At 44.9% G+C, this 18,880-nt stretch overlaps 2 protein-coding genes across 7 annotated transcripts; both read right to left on the minus strand.

Annotated features, from left to right (window-relative positions):
• Positions 1-95: 95 nt before the first annotated feature.
• Positions 96-14,720, minus strand: LOC124198178 (CUGBP Elav-like family member 1). 6 transcript variants are annotated; one of them, XM_046593885.1, is made up of 16 exons: positions 14,497-14,685; positions 9,399-9,483; positions 8,125-8,291; positions 5,789-5,871; positions 4,775-4,823; positions 4,570-4,695; positions 4,016-4,095; positions 3,677-3,814; positions 3,493-3,604; positions 3,166-3,312; positions 3,008-3,091; positions 2,473-2,538; positions 1,476-1,769; positions 938-1,195; positions 536-862; positions 96-157 (listed from the first exon to the last, which is right to left on the minus strand). In XM_046593885.1, exons 1-15 carry the CDS (start codon positions 14,525-14,527, stop codon positions 735-737), a joined length of 1,848 nt encoding a protein of 615 aa, XP_046449841.1. In that variant the 5' UTR covers positions 14,528-14,685; the 3' UTR covers positions 96-157; positions 536-734. The 6 variants fall into 6 exon arrangements, with proteins under 6 accessions (XP_046449841.1, XP_046449845.1, XP_046449842.1 ...); XM_046593889.1 differs by lacking the exons at positions 1,476-1,769; positions 2,473-2,538 and having other exon boundaries at positions 14,497-14,720; XM_046593886.1 differs by lacking the exons at positions 2,473-2,538; positions 14,497-14,685 and having other exon boundaries at positions 9,399-10,352.
• Positions 14,714-18,848, minus strand: LOC124198179 (DNA polymerase kappa-like). Its single transcript, XM_046593890.1, has 9 exons — positions 18,533-18,848; positions 18,360-18,475; positions 18,205-18,301; positions 17,873-18,143; positions 17,529-17,803; positions 15,985-17,459; positions 15,014-15,907; positions 14,904-14,941; positions 14,714-14,818 (listed from the first exon to the last, which is right to left on the minus strand). Exons 1-6 carry the CDS (start codon positions 18,803-18,805, stop codon positions 16,761-16,763), a joined length of 1,731 nt encoding a protein of 576 aa, XP_046449846.1. The 5' UTR covers positions 18,806-18,848; the 3' UTR covers positions 14,714-14,818; positions 14,904-14,941; positions 15,014-15,907; positions 15,985-16,760.
• Between the last annotated feature and the right edge of the window lie 32 nt (positions 18,849-18,880).

The following is an 18,880-nucleotide window of genomic DNA, read 5'->3' on the forward strand; positions in this document are numbered from 1 at the left end:
AGACACGCAGGGAGTAAGATACACGATGAAAAAAAGAAAAAAAGGTTTGACAAACAACGTGAAAACGAGAGGAGGTTTGAAATTGTTTTTTTTTAAATTTGTGGTTGGTTGGTTGGTTGGTTGTGGTGCACACACGGACACACGGACACAAGGAAACCTAGAAGAAGAAGAGAAAATCAAATCAAAAACAACATTCGATACGAGAGACGAGAGACAAAAACGTTACAGCTAAAACATGTAGTCAACGACAAAACCCTGAGATAGACTAGAAAATTTCAATCATTTGAATTTGAGCGGGAAAAATGAATCGAGAAGAATTCAAAAAAAAAGGTTTAAATCAATTTGTTTTCTCTATTTGTGAAATATTTGTGAAATAAAGAAATTTAAGAAGAACCAATCACATGATATGTTTATAGGCTTTGCACTTTTTTCCATAAATGTGACTAGGTTATTTGGTCGCATTTCAAATTGAATAATAATAATTATTTTTAAAAAATAAAATGAAAACAAAAAAAATTTAAAATTCCCAACTTACTACCAAGAAAGGGGGAAGGGGCAAGGCGTGTTTGTCCAGTCATTTGAAAATTGTACGTTTCTTTTTTTTTGTAATGGGGCGGTGGCTTGTTGCGTTCAGTGACATCAACAAAAAAATATTTTTTTCTTTTTTTAATTTTTTTTTCGAATTTCAAAATATTTATTTCTCTCCCCCCGAGAGTTTTTCTGTTTCTTTTTTTTTAATAAGGTTTCGAGGCGTCTTTGGAACGTTTCAGCTGGACTTTGAGCCGTTTGGTGCCGATTTGAAAGCCGTTCATGGCTTGGATGGCCGCCTGGGAGCTCATCGGGTTGTCGTACGACACGAAACCTAAAATAAGAGAAATAGAATTCATCAAAATTTTCCGATTAAAATATAATGTCATGTCAAATTAAATGGAAATACCGAAACACTTTGACAAATTGGTCTGCTTGTCGATAAAGACTTTGGCTGATAGGATGTTGCCAAAGGGCGAAAAGGCTTGACAGAGGTCCGTGTCGCCAAACTCTTGCGGCAGGTGGTAGATGAACAGGTTGGATCCTTCCGGCCCTTCCTGCTGGCGCAATCCGCTACCCGTCACGCTGCCGCTGCCACCCAGGGGACTGACACTCCCGCCGTTGGCGCCATTCATCCCCACCTGGCCGCTAGTGAAATTGGGGAAAGCTAAAAAAACAAACCAACAAATAAATCAATTTTTGAAACGAAAAAGGAATGCCGGAATGCCGGAAGTGGAAGAAAAACAGGTGAAAAAGAAGCAAAGTGACGAAGAGTGCCGGATGATTTTTATGTTGTTGTTTCGTGTGTAACTTTTCCTTATGAAATTATTTCAATTTTTTAAATTTTGGCGCTTTTTTTCCACATTGGAGAAATGATCATCTCATTTTGCGGAATTGCGGAATTGCGGAATTGGGGGTTTTTGTTTGGAGAAGGGGCTGGGCGGCACCTGTAGTGAACTGCTGGATGCCGGCCGTGTAGGCGTTGGCCAGGGCTTCGAGATTGGCGGCGGCGGCGGCTGCCGCAGCGGCTGCCGACGTCCCCAATCCGTTGATTCCGGCCGACGTCGCCGTGGCTGCTGCTGTTCCAGCTGTCCCGCGATTGTTGACTAAACTCTGGTGGTGGTGTTGGTGCTGCTGCTGTTGTTGTTGGCTGTTGGAATGGGACGGTTGTGTGGCGGCAGCTGTGGCAGTGGGGCCAGCGGCCACCAGTTGATGGCCCAGCGAATTGCTGGCCGATCCTCCTATCAATTTGGGTGTCAGATGAGTCGGTTGTTTTTGCAAGCCGGGCGGTTTTTGGGGAGGGAATTTAGGAGTTTTGTTCTTTTATTTTGTTTTAAATGTCCCAGTTTAAATCCCATTCAAAGTCCAATCAAACCATCAAAACATGCGACATTAAACAACAAAAGCATCAACCCCTTTCTGTCCCCCATTTGATCTATGAATGGATCACCGTGTTGTTTCCGTCACTTGTCATTAAGACGGGCATATATTAAGAAAAGGCATTCCATTAAAAAGAAAAAGAAAACCAAAAAGAAATAGCCGAAAAAATGATGACAAAAAATTTAAAAAATAATTGAGGGGGGCAATTTGAGTTGATCATTTCTCTCAAGTGTTTTTGTTGTGTGTGTCTTGTGTGTTTCGTGTCTGTGTGTGTTCCGGCACAAACAAATCGATATAAAAAAACAAACAAAAAGCCAAAATAAAATTTAAGAAATAAAAAGGTCATCAAAGCGAATAGAAACGTGCACAAGAAGAAGAAGAAATCATTCCGTTATACAATTCAGAGAGACGAGAAATTCAATATGAAAAATGCCATTCCCCATTCGTGTTTGGGTAGGTTGTTGTGCACACACATTTGATAGCTACAACGAATTTGAAAGGTTTGGTCTCGTCGAGAAAATAAAAATTCGTTTTTTGTGTTGGTTTTAGTTGTTTTTTACTTACCGACAACTGGAGCCCAATGGCCAGCTGAAGCTGTCACGGGTACAATGACGTCTCCGTGCGTGAAAGCTGTTGCGTATTACAACGTCATTTTGGGTTGATGAAAAAAAGGTAGAGGTTTGGGTGGGTGAGAGAAATACGGACCCGGAGGAGCAGGGGGGTAGAAATGGGCAGGCACCACCACAGCATAGCACACCACACACCCAAATATAGAAGAGCCAAATTGCAAAATACGAGAAAAGAGATCAAAAAATAAATCAAACAACCAACGAAATCAGAAAAATAATTTCCAATCCAATTTGAACCCTAAAATGCATCAAATATTTAGACAATTTTAGCCCAAAAATATTTTTCAGCCAAAATTGTCTTTTTTAAAAATGGAAAATCCAACGGGGGGGGGGGGGAAGGAAATCAAGAAAGGACATGCACCGGTGCAATTGAAATAGTCGGAATCATTTGACACGCCCTCGGCAAAACGACATTCAATCAACAAATCAGAAAAGGTGAGATAAAAATTCCGGTTGGGCCTGCGACTCACCTGAACCGAGCGATTGGATTCCATTTCCGTTGCTGGCGATGGCGGCCAAGGCGGCCAGGTTCTGCATGTTCATCGCGTTGATATCTACAATGGCGCCAAATTCAAATTTGTTAGAAATAATTCCCAATTGAAAATGGTGTCGTCCTCATTCCGTTTACCTAATGATCCGAAAATGTTTTGACTGTTGAAATTGGCCAGGGCGGCCAGACTTGAATTGAGGTCGTTGACTGCCGAGCCTGGACTTCCATTTCCGCTCATTCCCAGTCCGGCCTGACTCTGTAAGTTGGCCAGACTTTGTAGAGCGGCTGCCAAAAATCAACAACAAAAAACAAAAAAGTTTTGGCGTTCAGCGAACGAAGAAACAACAAACAAACAAACAAACGGAAAAGAAAAATCATTATGTAGAGAAAGAAACCACGTCAATAGAATTAGAATAGAAATATTGATCTTTGCCTAGTTCTGCTGTGCTTCCTTGTTTGTTTTACCTTGAGTGTTGGCCAGCGAATTTTGCGACGAGGCTGCCAACAGTTGCTGGACGCCCAGCGCGTTGAGTCCGCTCAACTGCGACAAACTTGCGCCTCCGTTCGACGGTAGTCCCTTTAAAAATATAATAAAAGATTGACGAGAAAATTTTAGAAAAAGTAGAATTTGTGAATTGGGGGAAGTTACCGTCAGGTATTGCGGAGGTAAATTGTTGATGCCGATTCCACCCCAGAGATTGGTGGTGCTACCCACGTGATGGACCCGTTTCTGGTCCTTTTCCTTCTGGGTGTCGGCAAACTTGACGACCATCGGCGACGAGCATCCCTGTTTAAACATCAAATGAAATAAGAGAAACAAAGAGAAAAAGGATGAAAATGGGACACAGTCGTGAGGAAAACGAGACATTGAAACGTTTTTCTTCTTCTGTCGGGGAATGGAAGAGAATCAACGAGGTTAGTGCGGATGAGGTGACAAGACGGGTATAAGGTGGTGGTTGGTTGGGTGGTGGGGTGGACACTTACACACCTCCATCGTTTGTGAGTGATGCACGGTCTTGATGGCAGTGACGGCAGACTGACGCGACGTGAACGTCACAAAAGCACATCCTAGGAAACGAGACACCAATCACCGACCAGAAACAAAAACAATTCAATTAAAGGAGCCGCGCCATCATCAGACAACGCCAAAACAGTCGACGTGTGTGCGCGCGCCTTTCAAAGAGCTCTGATTTTTTTACTCTGCGATCGTGTGTGTGTGGTCGACAACAACAAACAACGAGAGCAACAACAAACAGAGTAGAAAGAGTAGAAAAGGCAGAGAAAAAGAACAACAGCATTGCTTGTTTTAGAGTTATTTTAGATTTTTTAGTTTTGGTGGGTTATTATTGTTAGTTGGTACGAGAAACGACCACTAGATGTCGCAGCGTGTAGTACGGATTAATTCGACGTTGATTGGAATCAAACGGGGGTAAAAAACAGTAGCCGGAACAAGGGAATTAAGTTAAAAAAACAATCAAAAAAGAAATAAATAATCAAAAGAAAAGGATGGAAGAAAAAGAAGAAGAGAAAAGAAAGAAAAACCTCGGCTGATGTTGTTGTTGTCGCGGAGGACGGTGCACTCCTCGATGGATCCGTAAGCGCTGAACATGATCCGCACGTCGTTCTCGCTGATTTTCTTCGACAACATTCCCACAAACAGTTTGCGCTCTGCCCATTGAATGGAAAAGAAGAAAAGAAAATGAAATTCAATTATCTCTCTCCTGGTCGTTGATATGTCGGGTCGTACCGTTGCGATTCTCGCTGTCGGCCGGCTTCATCTGGATCGGATGGTGCATCTAAATAATCATTTTCCCCCAACGTCAAATAGATATATAAATCAGCCCAACAAAGTTAATAAAAACACAAGAATAAGAAAGAAAAAAAAGGAATTTCATATTCGAAAAAGGGCGGGGGGGAGGCCAGGGCTTTGCCATTGGCTCTCATAAATCATGATTGTCTCCTAGACTCCTAGACTCTTACATGTAGAGCTGCCGGCGCTCTCTTACTATCCCTCCCACATGATAGGAGCCAAAGTCACTTTATATTTATGATTTTTTTCCCCTCTCGCTCTTTTTATGCGATCAAAATAAATCAATAAAATGTCTCCTCTCGCCTGGCCCTCAGCTTGTCGGCGGCCATTACCCAGCCCGAAATCGATTTATTTCCAAATGACTTTGGAAATAGGAGAAGAAGAAAGATGGCGCCGATTAGATAACGAGAGACAAACTTGTTCGTCTATTTTTAATTCGCCTAATTTAAATGATTGAGGCCATTTGCATCTTTCCCTTTTTTAAATTAAAAGAGGATCGACACCTGTGCCGGATGCTGCCGATCTAAAACTCCTCCCACTAACGAGGAGGGAGGAGACAGGTTCTGGCAATCACAAACGATTCGTCTTGATCGTCTGCTGCTCGTTGCGAGTCCCTTTGGGATTGAGATTGGGAGAGAGAGAAATTCCGGAATTCCGGACAGGAGACAAAAGAGACGAGCTAATTTCGATCCCTTTTTCTTATTTTTCTTTTCCCGTCACGTCCCGTCCCGTGAAGAAGAAAAAGTTGGCGTCCGTCCTCTGCTGGGTGAAGTTGAGACCCGGGCGGTGAACTTGACGACGCGGTTCATTAGGCAAATTGCGCTACTTCATCAAGTCCTCGTCCTCTTCGTCCCGTTGTTGTTTGTCTTATTCGAATTCCTGTCCCATTTGCTCCGACTTGGGAAATTGGGAAATAGAAAAATAGAAAAAAAGGCCAAATCAGCTGCTCACCCCACTCAACGTTTTGATGTTGTGCATGTCGTTTTGCGCCTGCAGGGCATCTTTGCGCTTGTAGAACGTGACGAAACAGCAACCTGACGAAATCAAAAAGATTCAAATTTAATATTTGCTCCGCTCTTTAACGCCATCGCGCTGGGACTCATAAAAACAAGAAGAAAAATGAAAAGCGCTCAACACGCCTCGGGGGATCCTTATCAAAAAGAATCAAAAAATTTGGGGAGGAACGAAAAAAATATGCCGAGTTGCGCCGGGGCGATAATGGACGTCGTCGTCGTCGTGGTTTGTAAGGGGAAAAAATGCACACAGGAGGTGGAATGGGGAGGGGGAAGCGGATTGATTCGAATCGATTGCGAGGGAGACAAAGAGCCTCGACACTCTCACAGCTGTTGAGAGGAGGAGGTAGTAGTCCCGGTTGCTTCTCTCGATGGATCGATAAGATCCGCTGGTCCGCAAACAGCCCCCAGCCTCTTTCTCCCTTCCCCTCTGTTTGGTCCGTCCTTTTTTTTATATGAAAAGATTGGGGTGGAGGAGGAGGAGAGACAACTTCCGCTTTTTTTCCAGGGGGGGAGGGGAGCTGAGCGGAGTAGCGACGGATTGTGTCATCGGCGACACATTTGCAGCCTGGCCAGCGTCCCCCCCAACTCCAAATGACGGGCAAAAGGGACGCGGGAGAGAAAAGAATCGATACGCCCGTCGTCGTCTTTGCCCAGCGATTTTCATCTGCTGGCGTGATGAAAAGTGACGGACGGTGACGGAGATTGGCCGTTGTCAAGGTGATGATGAAACGAAAATTTCCCTCTCAACTCGGGCCCCATTACATTTTCAAATGAAACGTCGTCGTCGTTGTCATGGCGACTGGGACATCTTGTCCATTTTTCCATCGGTCGACTCGTAACGATCCCGACATTTTGTCCCATTGGATGATGAAGATGATCCAAAAAAAAACGGAGAGGAGATGCTGCTGCTGCCGTTGAATTATTCTGGGCCTCGTCTATTATTCTGATTAGGTTTGATGCAATAACGTGTGGTGGTGGTGGCCAAGGGGAAAATGGCCACCAGGGAATGGGCACCAGGAGTCGAGTCACGTCACGTCTGCCGACTTGTTACTGGCCCAGCCAATTTGATTTCTTTCTTCCTTTTTTCTACTCGACGTGTTGGTACTTGGCCGCTTGGGAAATTTGAACTTGACACGCGCGGAAAATTCGAAATTCCTCCCGACAAACAAAAACAAGAAACAAACAACCAAAAAGGCAACAACAAAAGGCGCAGAAATGAATAAATATCTCGACACACCGGAAATGAAAAGCTGCTGGTCTCCCCCTCCCCCACTCCCGCGAAAAAATAAAAAGAAAAAATCCCGGAGAGAAGAAGAGGATAGGGAGGGGGAGAGATAAGTCTGGGGATGCGAGCAATTCCCCAATGCGGAAGTGGATGCGAACGGGAGCGACTAGGAGGAGAAAAGAGAAGAGTTTTTTGGCCGAGGTTCCACATTTTTTCTTGTTCTTTAATGTTTTCGACTGGCGTCTGACGGAGGCTATTAGTGCCAAAGGGTCCACAACCCACCACCACCCTCACCCTTACCACCCTTCCTGAAAAGAGAGGATGGGTGTTGCAGTCTCAGCCAGGATCTTTACTCACACGGTAGGAGAGACTTGGGCAATCGGCGCAACTACTCGACAAAATACCGAAATAGCTCATAGCCAAAGACGTTGGGTGGGTTGGGGGGTAGAGGAGAACGCTAGCTGACTGTGGCTGGCCCTTTTTTTCTGTTTCTTTGGCTGCCTGCCCATTTCATCCATCCATCCATCCATTCCATCCAGAGTTTACGTATACACACATTCTCTCTTCTTCTTCTTTCCTCTTTTCTTATATTTTTGGCATCTCCTTTTTTCTTTTTTCCTCTTCCGTCTTGAACTCCTTCCGTCCCGCATTTTTGTTTGAAACTGGGCAGGTACTTGCTACTGCTGGACGGGATATAGAAAGAAAAAGAAACTGGACTCGACCGGACCGATCTGTTTTTGTTAACCCTCCCTTGTCCATGCCCCTGCAGCCGGACTAACTGGGAAGAGGAGAGATGATGGAGGATGTTGGGATTCGAATCACGTCCGACACGGGCGTCAATCGAATTGGGCAACGAGTTTGGTAGGGGGAGGAGGGAGAACATGAAAGTTTCTTCTCCCCCTTACCAAGTCTGCCCGGCTGGAACTCTACCGGCGTGTGATGATGACGATGATTAACGTCGTCACGCGGGACTAACTGTCTGTCCCCTCACCGGAGATGGAAGAAAAACGGACAAAACGGAATGAAATGGGCCGTCATTTTTTTACCTTTGCTCTGGCCGGAGATTTTGTCGCGGAGGACGTTGACCTGATGGACTTGTCCGTAATCTTCAAACATTTTGCGCAAATCATTTTCGTCCATCGAGCGCGGAATTTGGCCCACAAACATTTTGATGGCGTCGGGATCCGGCTGATCGGCCACACGTCCGTTCATCCTGTCGAGAAAAAAAGAAAATTAAAATTGTAAAACATCACCTGAACAAAGTTTAAAAATAAAATTGAATTTCCCCCCTCCCTCAGTTTATGTTTAGAAAAAAGAAAAAGGGGACCGGACCCGGCCGCTCCCTGGTGCACATTGCACCGGTTCTCTTCTTCTCTCAGAGTGAGAGAAGAAGAGGAATTGTTTATAACTCGTATGTTGTGCACTGCGTTCCAAATTGTCGTGTTTGTTGCTTCTTCTTCTTTTTTACTTTTTTTTTGTACTTTTCTCAGTTTGTTGATTCAAGACGCCGAAATATTTCCTTCCCTCCCTCGCTGGCTGCTCAACAAGTTCCAAACGTGGAAAGAAAAATTAATTTTGAATTTTGAATTTTTTCAATTTGGTAAGGAGAAGAAGAAATCCAGTACGGACCCGGTTGTTTAATATGCACAAAATGAGAAGGAGGAGAAATCAAAGGATAAGGAGAAAGAAAGAGGGTGGTGGGGTGATATGTACATATGCTGTGGGCCAACTGATTCGTTGGGTCGTTTGGGTGTCATACTATCTAGCATATCCGTCCCGACATCAGATATCTCCTCGAATCCAATTACACCACCCACCAAAATTTTTCCCTTTTTTTTTTGTTTTCATTTTTTCATTTTAATTTTTCAAATTGAAAAAAAAAGAAAAATTTTAAATTTCAATTAAAACGCATTCCTCTTTGATTCTTTTTCTCTTCTATTCTATCGATAGCCAAAACCGGAAATTGGCTCTAGCTGCTCATATCGATCGCTAATGTATTCAAATAGAAAAAAACAAATGACGCTGGTGGTTGGACCGATCAGCTGTGCCCAACGGTTCCAAACTTTTCCCAAACGGCCAAATACGAATCGATTTTTCCTTTTTTCTTTGACTTTTTAGTCGGCCGTTTTTGTGTGTCAGTTGTTATCTTACGAGATTATCAACCATCAGCTGACTGGGCCTTTATTTGTGTGTGTCTGTGTTTGTTTGGTGATAACCAAGTCAAACAAAAGTGGAGGGGGGGGGGGACTCAAAAACGCCAAAGTTAAATCAAAGTTGAAATCCCCCCAAAAAATGTTGGAAAATGTTTTGAGTGTTTTACCTTGCGGATGATGGTGAGTGATCGGCGGAACTGTTTGCGGATGTGGTCGTCTCTCCGTCGTGATTCTGCGGTGAGATCTTTCCGGCTAAAATATTCAATGAATTGAGCATCTCCATCTTTTGTCAGTTCTTTCTTTTTCTATAAGGAGGGGATCAAATTGGGGTTGAAGGCGTAACGGATGGCCAACAGACGACAGACACTAAACGGTGGCCGAACCGAACCGAATAAAAAGAAGAAGACACAATTTTTCTTTTGTTTCTTTTCTCACGCGTGGCGTGTCGTGTCCGTCGGCGGCGAGCAGAGAATCGAAATGAAAAAAACGGGAAAAAGAGACAAAAACGGCCAAAGTAAAGAGGATAAAGTTGGTTTGGCTATCAGCAGCAACCGAGAGAGTAGAGGCCGTCGAGATAACACGACGACAACGACAGTCGGACGATTTTTCGGTAAGGAGGGCCGGGGTGGGGTTGGGGGGGACCCGGAGAGGGAAATCACGTGACTCGGTTGATTGTCGCCGCCATTTGGGGAATTTGGGAAGAAAAAACAAAACAAAAACAACAACACCACCAACACTTTAACACACCACACACGCCACACACGGCACAGAGCAACACTTTTTGATTCGTCGGTTGGTCAGATGGTTGGTGGGGGGGAAATGGAAAACCCCCAAAAGTCACGTTCACGTTCACGCTGACGGTCACCGAAGTGAAAACATGACGAGTCCTCAAATTCTTCCTTTTTTTCTAATGACTCGACACTTTGGAGCCGGGACGACAACCAGAAATTGTTGGGTGTAGTAACGCGGACGAGCAAATACAGAAGAAGAAGTTGTTGAAACTGTTGTTGTTGTTGGGAGAGAGGAAGAGCCGAGAGAGAAGAAGAAACGTGTCCGTGTGCGTCGGTGGCGGGTGGGCGACTAAAAAACTGGGCGACTCGACTGCGATTCGACTCTACACTATAGTACTCCCCCAGCCTGGCCCGTCTACGTAGTACCACCATGTCCGTCCTTTTTTTTTCCTAGAGAAGAGAGAGGAAACGGGTGGGGTGGGTGGGTGGAAGCTGCGGTGGTGGCGCTGCTGTCGATTCGCCCGCCAACATTCAAACAACTCTCCTCCTGATCCGCCCAATGTCAATTGCCTCTCTCTCCGTTTGTCTGTCTGGCGCATTTCTTGTCGTTTCTATTTGCTCCGAAATGTTTGAAGGAGAAGATTGTCAAAGGGCGAAAGATCGTAGCCTCTACCGTCATTTCTCCTTTTCTTCTTCTTCTTCTTCTTTGAGCAAACAGCAGCAGCAGACAAAAGAAGAGAAAAGAAAAGATCTTATCGCCCTGTGCACACATCAAGGCAGAGAGAAGAGAGAAGAGACACGAGTAAAGGCTAATACTGTTATTTGTTCGCAATCCAACTACATACAAGACAGAAAGAAAGAATCAAAAAAGAAGAAGAGAATAGACGTGGAACAAGACAAAGTGGCGCGGGCCATTGGATTATTGACTTTTTCGACTCTTATCAATCGATCCATCGACTCGGCTGCTAGAGAAAACATCCTTCAACTTTTACATCATTTCTATTCTCTTCTTTTTCTTCTTTTTAAAAAATCATTTCCTCCTCTTCCTTCCCCCTTTTAAAATTTGAAATGCAGCGACACGTTCGCCTCTAAAAACAACGGGACGATAATCAAACTCACAACAACTTAAAAAAGAAGAAAATTTGAACCGGCGCACATTTTCTTGTTTTGTTTCTTTCCCCCTTTTTTTCGATTTACACACAAAGTCACGCGCAAAGGCAATTCTCCTTTTTTTAATGCAACGCATTTTATTCAGACACTTTCTCTCTTCCCCTTGTTTCTTATGTCACGTCAAAATCCCGTAAGAAAGAAAAGAAATAAAAGGAAGAGGGGGGAGGGGAAACGGACGGACCGCAAACATCCGCCCGACAGTGACGTCACATTTTTCGCACCGAGACCCACCGACCACCCAAGAGCCGCCCAAAACAAATTTCAAACTTTTAAAAAAAAATTTTATTCAAGTTGATATACCTGGTAATTTGATTGACGTTGAAATTATTCAGAGAATCTCTTTGTAACCAAAAAGATGGAAAATAACAGAATAGAGGTTTTTTAAGAATGAATTCGGTCGTCATGTCTAAATGATGGCATCAGTTTTAACGACCCGACGCCATCAAACAGCAGGTGAACTTTTCTTTTCTTTTCTCAAAAAGAAGAGAAGAGAAAGAGAGATATGGACAGTTATTCCGTGTGTCTTGTTTGTTTAGAAAAAGAGATGGGAAAAGGTGTTGTTTGGAGGGGACTGGGCTGGGCTCTGGGCTCTTATTTGTTCCTCCATTTCGGCCGCGCGCCATCTCTCACCCGTCGCCCGGCGTGTGTCAACATTTCACGACACACATTTTCTCTTTTTCTCATCAGAATAGGACAAAAAAAAATTGTTTTTCTTTCTTTTTCTAATTTTTCTGGAGGGGAAAAGGCCCAGCATCAGGAAATTTCATTTTTGTTGTTGTTGTTGTCCTAAATGAAAAATTTGGGCGGAATCACACGGCGGTCAGTTTTTTCGGGTGTCGAATTCAACCTGTTTTTTTCATTTTTCATTTTCTGTTTCAACTGGCGAGTGACACGAGATCTGCCGTCATCCACCTCCCTCCTCTCTACTCCCCCCCCCCGTGGAAAATAACAAAAACATCCAGGCAGGTCTGCTGATTTCCCGACCCGCTACACCTACGCCCCACACACACACACACACACCCCCCGTCAATATTGAATTACACACCCAACTCCCCCCCCCCCCAACCACCGTAGGAAATAAAAATTAAAAAAGAAAAAAAAAAACACAAACGTCAAAAAGGTTTTCGGTTTCAGTGTCCCAAAGTGGATAGAGAAGTGGAAGGGGTAGTAGTAGTAGTAGTGGGGAAGGTGGAGTCATCCGGCGGATGAGACTCGATTCCGATACGTTACGGATGAGAAAACCAAAAGTCACCGCAAAACAAAACAAAAAAAAACCTCCCCCCAAAAAATTTGAACTTTTCGAATCAAATTTTGTTGAAACTTTTTGGCTGGGAATTTCCCTCCCCCTTAAAAAAAATTGTGGGCCGGGAGTCCAACAGGTTCGGGACACCCTGTTGTTCTTTTTTTTTTGTAGATTTGGTTAATGCACGTGACAACCCTCGCCCTGAAAGAAGAAGAAAAAACAAACCCAAAAGAAAATCCGCCCACAAACACACACACAAACACACAGGGAGCCGCTGGATGGATGGATGGATGGATGGATGGATGGACTAACGTCGAGTTGTTGATCCTTCCCAACTTTTCTCTCTCTCCCGGCCATTCCCCCGTGAAAGAAAAAAGGAAGGGGAGAGGAACACGTTCCCTCACTCTGTAGAATAAAAGAGGAAGGGTAAATGGATGGATGGATATCGATTGTAACGGTGGTGGTGGTGGCGGCCTGGGCTCCTGCTGCTGCTCCAACAACAACAATAACAACATCCAATTTCACGCGTAGCCAATCTGACAGACACGAGAGAGAGAGAAGTCTGTGCTGGCCACCAGTTTCCATGGCAACCCAACTGGACTAACTGGACATTTCCAACAAGGAAGAGAAATCATTGGGAGCCAATCCCAAATCGAATTTCACCAGAAGAAAATGAAAAAGAAGAAGAAGAGAAAAGACCCTTAACATTTCCCCTGGCGGCCATCTAAGGAAAAAAGAAGAAAAATCAGGATCGATCCTGGTGGTGCGCAGTTTCTCTGAATGAGAAGAAGGAGCCTGGACTTTGTGTGCGACGTGATGACGATAACAAGCTGCTGCCCCCTACTCGTGATGCTTGAGCTATATATGGAAAATAGGAGCTGGAGGGAGGGGGGAACAGCCAATCAACTTTGCTCATTTTCGACCAGAAATTTAATGAAGTCGAGGGAAATCACGAGACGGACTGATAAAGCCGGATTCATCCACTCCATTCCATCTCCCCCCTCCCTCTTGAACAACAAAAAATAAAAACTGGACACGTTCCAAAAGAAGAAGAAAAATAAAAAAGGACAAACGTGGAAATCCTTAACGAGGAGAAGAAGAAAAAGACGATTAGGATCGACTGGTACACCACCAAATGGCCAATTAGAGACCAAAAAAAAAAAAAACAACTTTTTTTCCAGGGTAGTACACAACATCCGTCTAATAATCAGGAGGGAAAAGAAATGTAACGGGAATTCATTTCCAGAAAATGTCGGTGTAGGAAAAAATCGATTATTATTCAGGACGAGAGAGGAAGGCCAAGTTTTTGATGATGGTGGAGGAGGAGGGGAAATAGTAGTTGCACTGGTGGTAGCAAGGGATGGGGGGGGGGGGGTAGATCTTCTCTTCCGGATGAAAAATCTCCTCCATCTCTCAAACTACATGGCGGCTGAGCTCTGGAGCAAGGAGCAAGGAGGTATAAAAGAAGGAGGAGGAGGAGGAACTGACGAATAAGATGTGCATCCGCATCCAACTGGATAAAGTTTTTCTTTTTCTTTTTTGTCTAGGGCGGATGGGCAAAAGACTTTCTATAATAAAAGCCGTGGCTGCCTGGCACTGCTGGGTGGTATAATACATATAAAAGGGCGGAGGAGGAGGAGGAGGATCGATCCGGATCTTTTTTCTTCTTATTTTTAAAAAAAAGGGGGGGGGGGCACATCATCAGCTGACGTTGTTATTATCCCTCTCGGTACGATCCATGTTGTTGCGGAGGAAGAAGAAGATCTTTTTCCTTTTTTATTTCTTCCACCGCGACTGTGCAATCTGGATTTTTCAGCCCTCCTCCCAACGGATGGATGGATTACAACCGCTCATAAAACCCCAACCGAAAAAAGACTAGTGCCGGATTTGACTTTTTCCCCTTTTTCCATATGTAAAAAAACCTTTTTCCGGCTACTACACCAGTCACGACGATGAACTCGTCTGACTCTTCCGGCATCGTTAGCGGCGGCCCATCGAGAAAAAATAGGGGAAATGAAAAACACAACTCCGCCCTTTCCCCCCCTCTTGAGAGAGAAAGTTGGGTGTGCAGTTATTAATAGGAGCAACAACAACAAGGGCGAAATGAACAAGAGTACTTACCGTGTTGTGCGTGCGTCTCAAGTGTAAACATAACAACAACTGTACTCTACGTTTAGACTGGGCACAATGTTCCAAGGAGTAGTAAGGGGGGCGACGGCCAGTTCAAATGAGCAACTCCCGCCGGACCACTCGACACCCTCCCCTACTCTTTTCAAGTTGCCCGTCTATTCAACGGGAAATCAGAGAGAGAAAACTCGTCCGCCCAACTAACCTGTGGCCATTGCAAACCGACACCGACGACTGGACGTCACAAGATTTTCCGGGCCGGGATACCGCGCGATGGACCTCGTGGCCAACAGTCACGAGGATTCCCGATAAAAAACTAAAAAAGAAATTTAAAACAAAAATAGGAGGAGCTTTTTAAAAGGGGAAATTTCATTTGACAAAGGTGTGAAAACGAAGTTTACCTGTCGGGGTCGTTGGTAATTTCATTGGTCCGGGGTCCCTGGTCGAATGAAATTGACAATTAAAATGGGAAGAAGAAAAAATCTAATGAAATTAGCGATGATCTATTTACAAAAGTTTCGTGTCCCGACATGTTTATGATTGGATATTCGGTGTGTGTGGCGAAAGTGTGCGCCAGAGTCTGCCAGTGGCGTCGCCGTCGTCGCCTAAGAGTGTATCGATCGGCCAGGAGAGGAGGAGTCTGTTGACAAGCGAACGTCGCCACAGGAGCTGACTGGGCTCCTTTTTTCTCATCTCACGAGAGGGTCGTATCGTCTATACAGCCGAGTCGGCAATTTTCTTTTTTCTACCCAAAAAAGAAGAAAAAGGAGTTTTTGCTGCTGCGGGACTATTCCGGAAACTGCCGTTGGGTCTTTGATTGCATCCGTTTCACATTCGCCCAGATTTCTTTTCTTTTTTCTTTTTTTGGTCAGCCTGTGAAAATGAATCAAAAAGATAATTGCATTACAAGTCGTGTGCACACGGGGCAAAATACGGGGGGAGCAACTCAATTAGAGACTTGATGGATGGAAACGTCACAGATTTTTCTTCCTTCCTTCTTTTTTCCTGGACGAATTCATTGGGGAATTGGCGGTGGTGTGTCTGATCAACTTTTCTTCCTCCCCCCCCCCCCATTCCCGCTGGATGCTGCCGTAGAGAGCCGCAACATCAAACGGAACGATGACACAGACAGACACACAAAAGAATTGCAACTCGGCGGGCAATTAAGTGATGGCCCACTTATTCCCTTCGTTCCAGCTGATGGGGGAAATATCTCAATCATCCGTCAATTGGCGGAGGGGAGACAGACACATCAAAAGATGAGGAGGCCACCGATCTCCTACTACTCCTACACTGCATTTTGGTCGGATGAGAGACGTGACTGACATGTGTGTCATTATCGACTCGGCAGCAGCTCAATAACACGTGCCACAATGTCCGTCTTCTTCTTCTATAAAGAAAAGATCTGAAAAAAATAAGAAAAATGAATCAAATCAAATCATAAAAACTGATTGGGAGAAAATAAAGAAAAATTCAATTCACCCGCCCGGAAGGGAAATCGATTCTTTTGTTAGGATTGGATGCAATCGCCATGACAACCGAAACTCGGCTCCCTTTCTCCATCCTCCATCCTCCTCCTGTTCCTGCTCCATTACATTATTCAAATCCTCGCTTCGTCGCGCGTCATTACGTAGTCGACGCTGCAAAGTACACGAACACGACAATGCTCTCTCTCCCCTCCCTACCGGATATTTATATCATCTCCCCCCAGTCCAGGGTCCCCACCTGACCCTCCCTCCACCGCATTTAGATTTGAAAGATTTAGATTTGAGATTACATAAAATAAAAAAGGGATGGATGAAAATCTAATGGCCGATGAAATCGACCCCGTGTCTTATTGATTATTGATGGACTTTGACAAAAGTCGGAAGAAGAAGAAGCTGCGTGATGGGGGTTCTTCTCTATCTCTCCGTTTGATGTGAACTCGAAAGTGTCGCTATGGAAACGGTTGGATATATATACACCCACCCTCCCTTTTCAGTCCAAATGGAACACGCGAAAGAACTTGGTTGGTTGCGCTGTTGACATTTGGATTTCCGATTGGAGGGGGGGAGAGAGTCTACAGTGGTAGCAGACGGTTGTACTACATTATTGAAAAGGGCCATCATCATTAACATCTCGGCGAATCGATAAGAGCTGCGACGACAGCGACTCGTAGCGGCAACCATCAATCTACCCACCCACCCATCCTCATCTAATAAATTCATCTATCAATTATTAAAAACTCTAAACTTGATATGGAAGACTAAAAGGGGGAATCATTTACTACGGCGGATTATGTATCGATCGAGTTTCGTCTGGTGACAAGTGGAAGAAGAAGATGAGCTGGGCAACACCAAAGAAGTGGTTGTTGCGAGTGGTGGTGTTGTCTCAGCTGGAGGGTAGAGAACTTGTTGATTCAAACATTCGTCGATGTGGCTGTTGAGGGCGACTTCACCGTCCTTCGTCCGCCACGAGTGGCAAACCGGACAGGTGAATAAGAGAGACGCCAAAGTCGGATCCGGTTCCGAAGAGGAGGACAGCACTTGTCCGTCCTCCTCCAATTTCCTCTTCTTCCTGGCCGGACACTCGACGGCCAGTAGTTCGCTCAGAGTGCGCTGCTTCCGGCTAGGCTTGTCATTTCCGGTTCCAGCTGACGACGACGGCGTCAATTGTGACATGCGAACACCCAACAGTCGCAAGTTCAACCCGGACGGCAGCAAACTGGTGGCCGCTTTGGCCATCACACCGCCATCTCCCGTGTAGCCCGTCAACTGCGTGATCCGCGTCTTCACGTCAAACTTGTCCGTCTTGTATTTCAACGTCACTGATCGACCCAGCACACCGTGACGTTCCAGGTCTTGGGCCAAATCGGCGCTCAATTGACGGATAATGTCGCACAATTCGTTACGATCGCTGGTCGACCGGAACGTCGTCTCGCAGCTCACCGATTTACGTTCACGTTCAGATCCATCGCCCTATGCCACACAATTAAATCATTACACAAATAAATGAAATTGATATTTAAATGTTTTGAGGAAACTCACGCCACCACCGCCGGAACCGATTCCCAGAGCGACCCGCAAGAAATAGTCGTAACTGGACTCGCTGAACAATAAGTAAAGCAATTCCCGATGATTCCACAAATCTCGACACGTGGAGATGCCCAACGAGCCCAAGAGCTGCTCCGTCACGTTGCCAATGCCGCTGATCTTGCGGATGGGCAAGTCCTTGATGAACTCGTCGACCGCCTCTTTGCTGTTCTCCAAAATGAATTGGCCGTTGGGCTTGTTCTTGTCCGAGCACACTTTGGCCAGCATTCCTGCAGATAAAAAATCAAGGGTTTATCATTAGCAATTGGATTCAAGGGGCCGCGCACAATTCAATGGACCGTTGGGTGCGATGCCAGCGCTGGCCGTTAATTGGGTCGATTCCAAGATCTTGGCCCTCATCTCCTCAACAGCTTCCGAGGCCGTCATCTCGGCACCAGACTCTTTACGAGCGCAGAGAAAGTCCGTCAGGTCCAAATAAGCTTCGTCCAGCGAAGCGGCGCTAAACTCGGGGTCGTAATCGGCAAACACTTTTTGCACTTGGCGACTCACTTCCGTGTACTTTGGGAAATTGGTGGGGACAATCACCAGCTCAGGGCACAATTTTTTGGCCTGCGTTTAAGAAAGACTTGTTGTGACGATTGATTAAACAAATTTTAAGGAGAAATCATACTATGAATCCAGGCATGGCTGCTCTGACGCCAAATCTTCTGGCCAGATAATTGGATGTAGTCAGCATGGATGAAGAGCCAACTGCAATGGGTTTAGTCCTTTAATGTACAATAATGATTTCGATACAGCTTAATGTTGTGAAATGGTTAATAATACTTCAATTCTGGGCAATCTCTCATTTCAACAGCAGCATAGAAGGCATCCATGTCCACATGCACCATTGTGCGAGACAAATCCCTCGTCAGCTCAAGTTTTTGAGCCAGACTGTCCATCTGCACTCAACGAATACAATTAACAATCTACTTGACATTAAACTTGAAAAGTTATACTTTGGCTCTGGCCATTTTCTTCTGCTCTTCAGTCAATTTGGCACAAGCTGCCTTCAAATTAGCAATCTTGGCATCAATTCTTTCTTGATTTTTCTGCTTGTGCTGATAAAATTGAGAACCTTTGGAAGCCTCTTCAATGATTTGATTAATTTTAGCTGTATCCAATCCTTGCATCCCAGCTTTGTGATCGTTCAATTTCATGATACCCAAGTTCTCGTGGGAAGAATTACATTTTCGGGCACCATCGTCGCCCATTTCAACACGTTTCTCCATCGCTGGTTTTAACGGAAATGATGGGATTTGGCGCGCGAGCACGAGATTGTACTATTTACATTGGACATGGCGCCA

The sequence above is a fragment of the Daphnia pulex genome, chromosome 7, assembly GCF_021134715.1.
Source record: "Daphnia pulex isolate KAP4 chromosome 7, ASM2113471v1".
In the NCBI taxonomy this organism is placed as follows: domain Eukaryota; kingdom Metazoa; phylum Arthropoda; class Branchiopoda; order Diplostraca; family Daphniidae; genus Daphnia; species Daphnia pulex.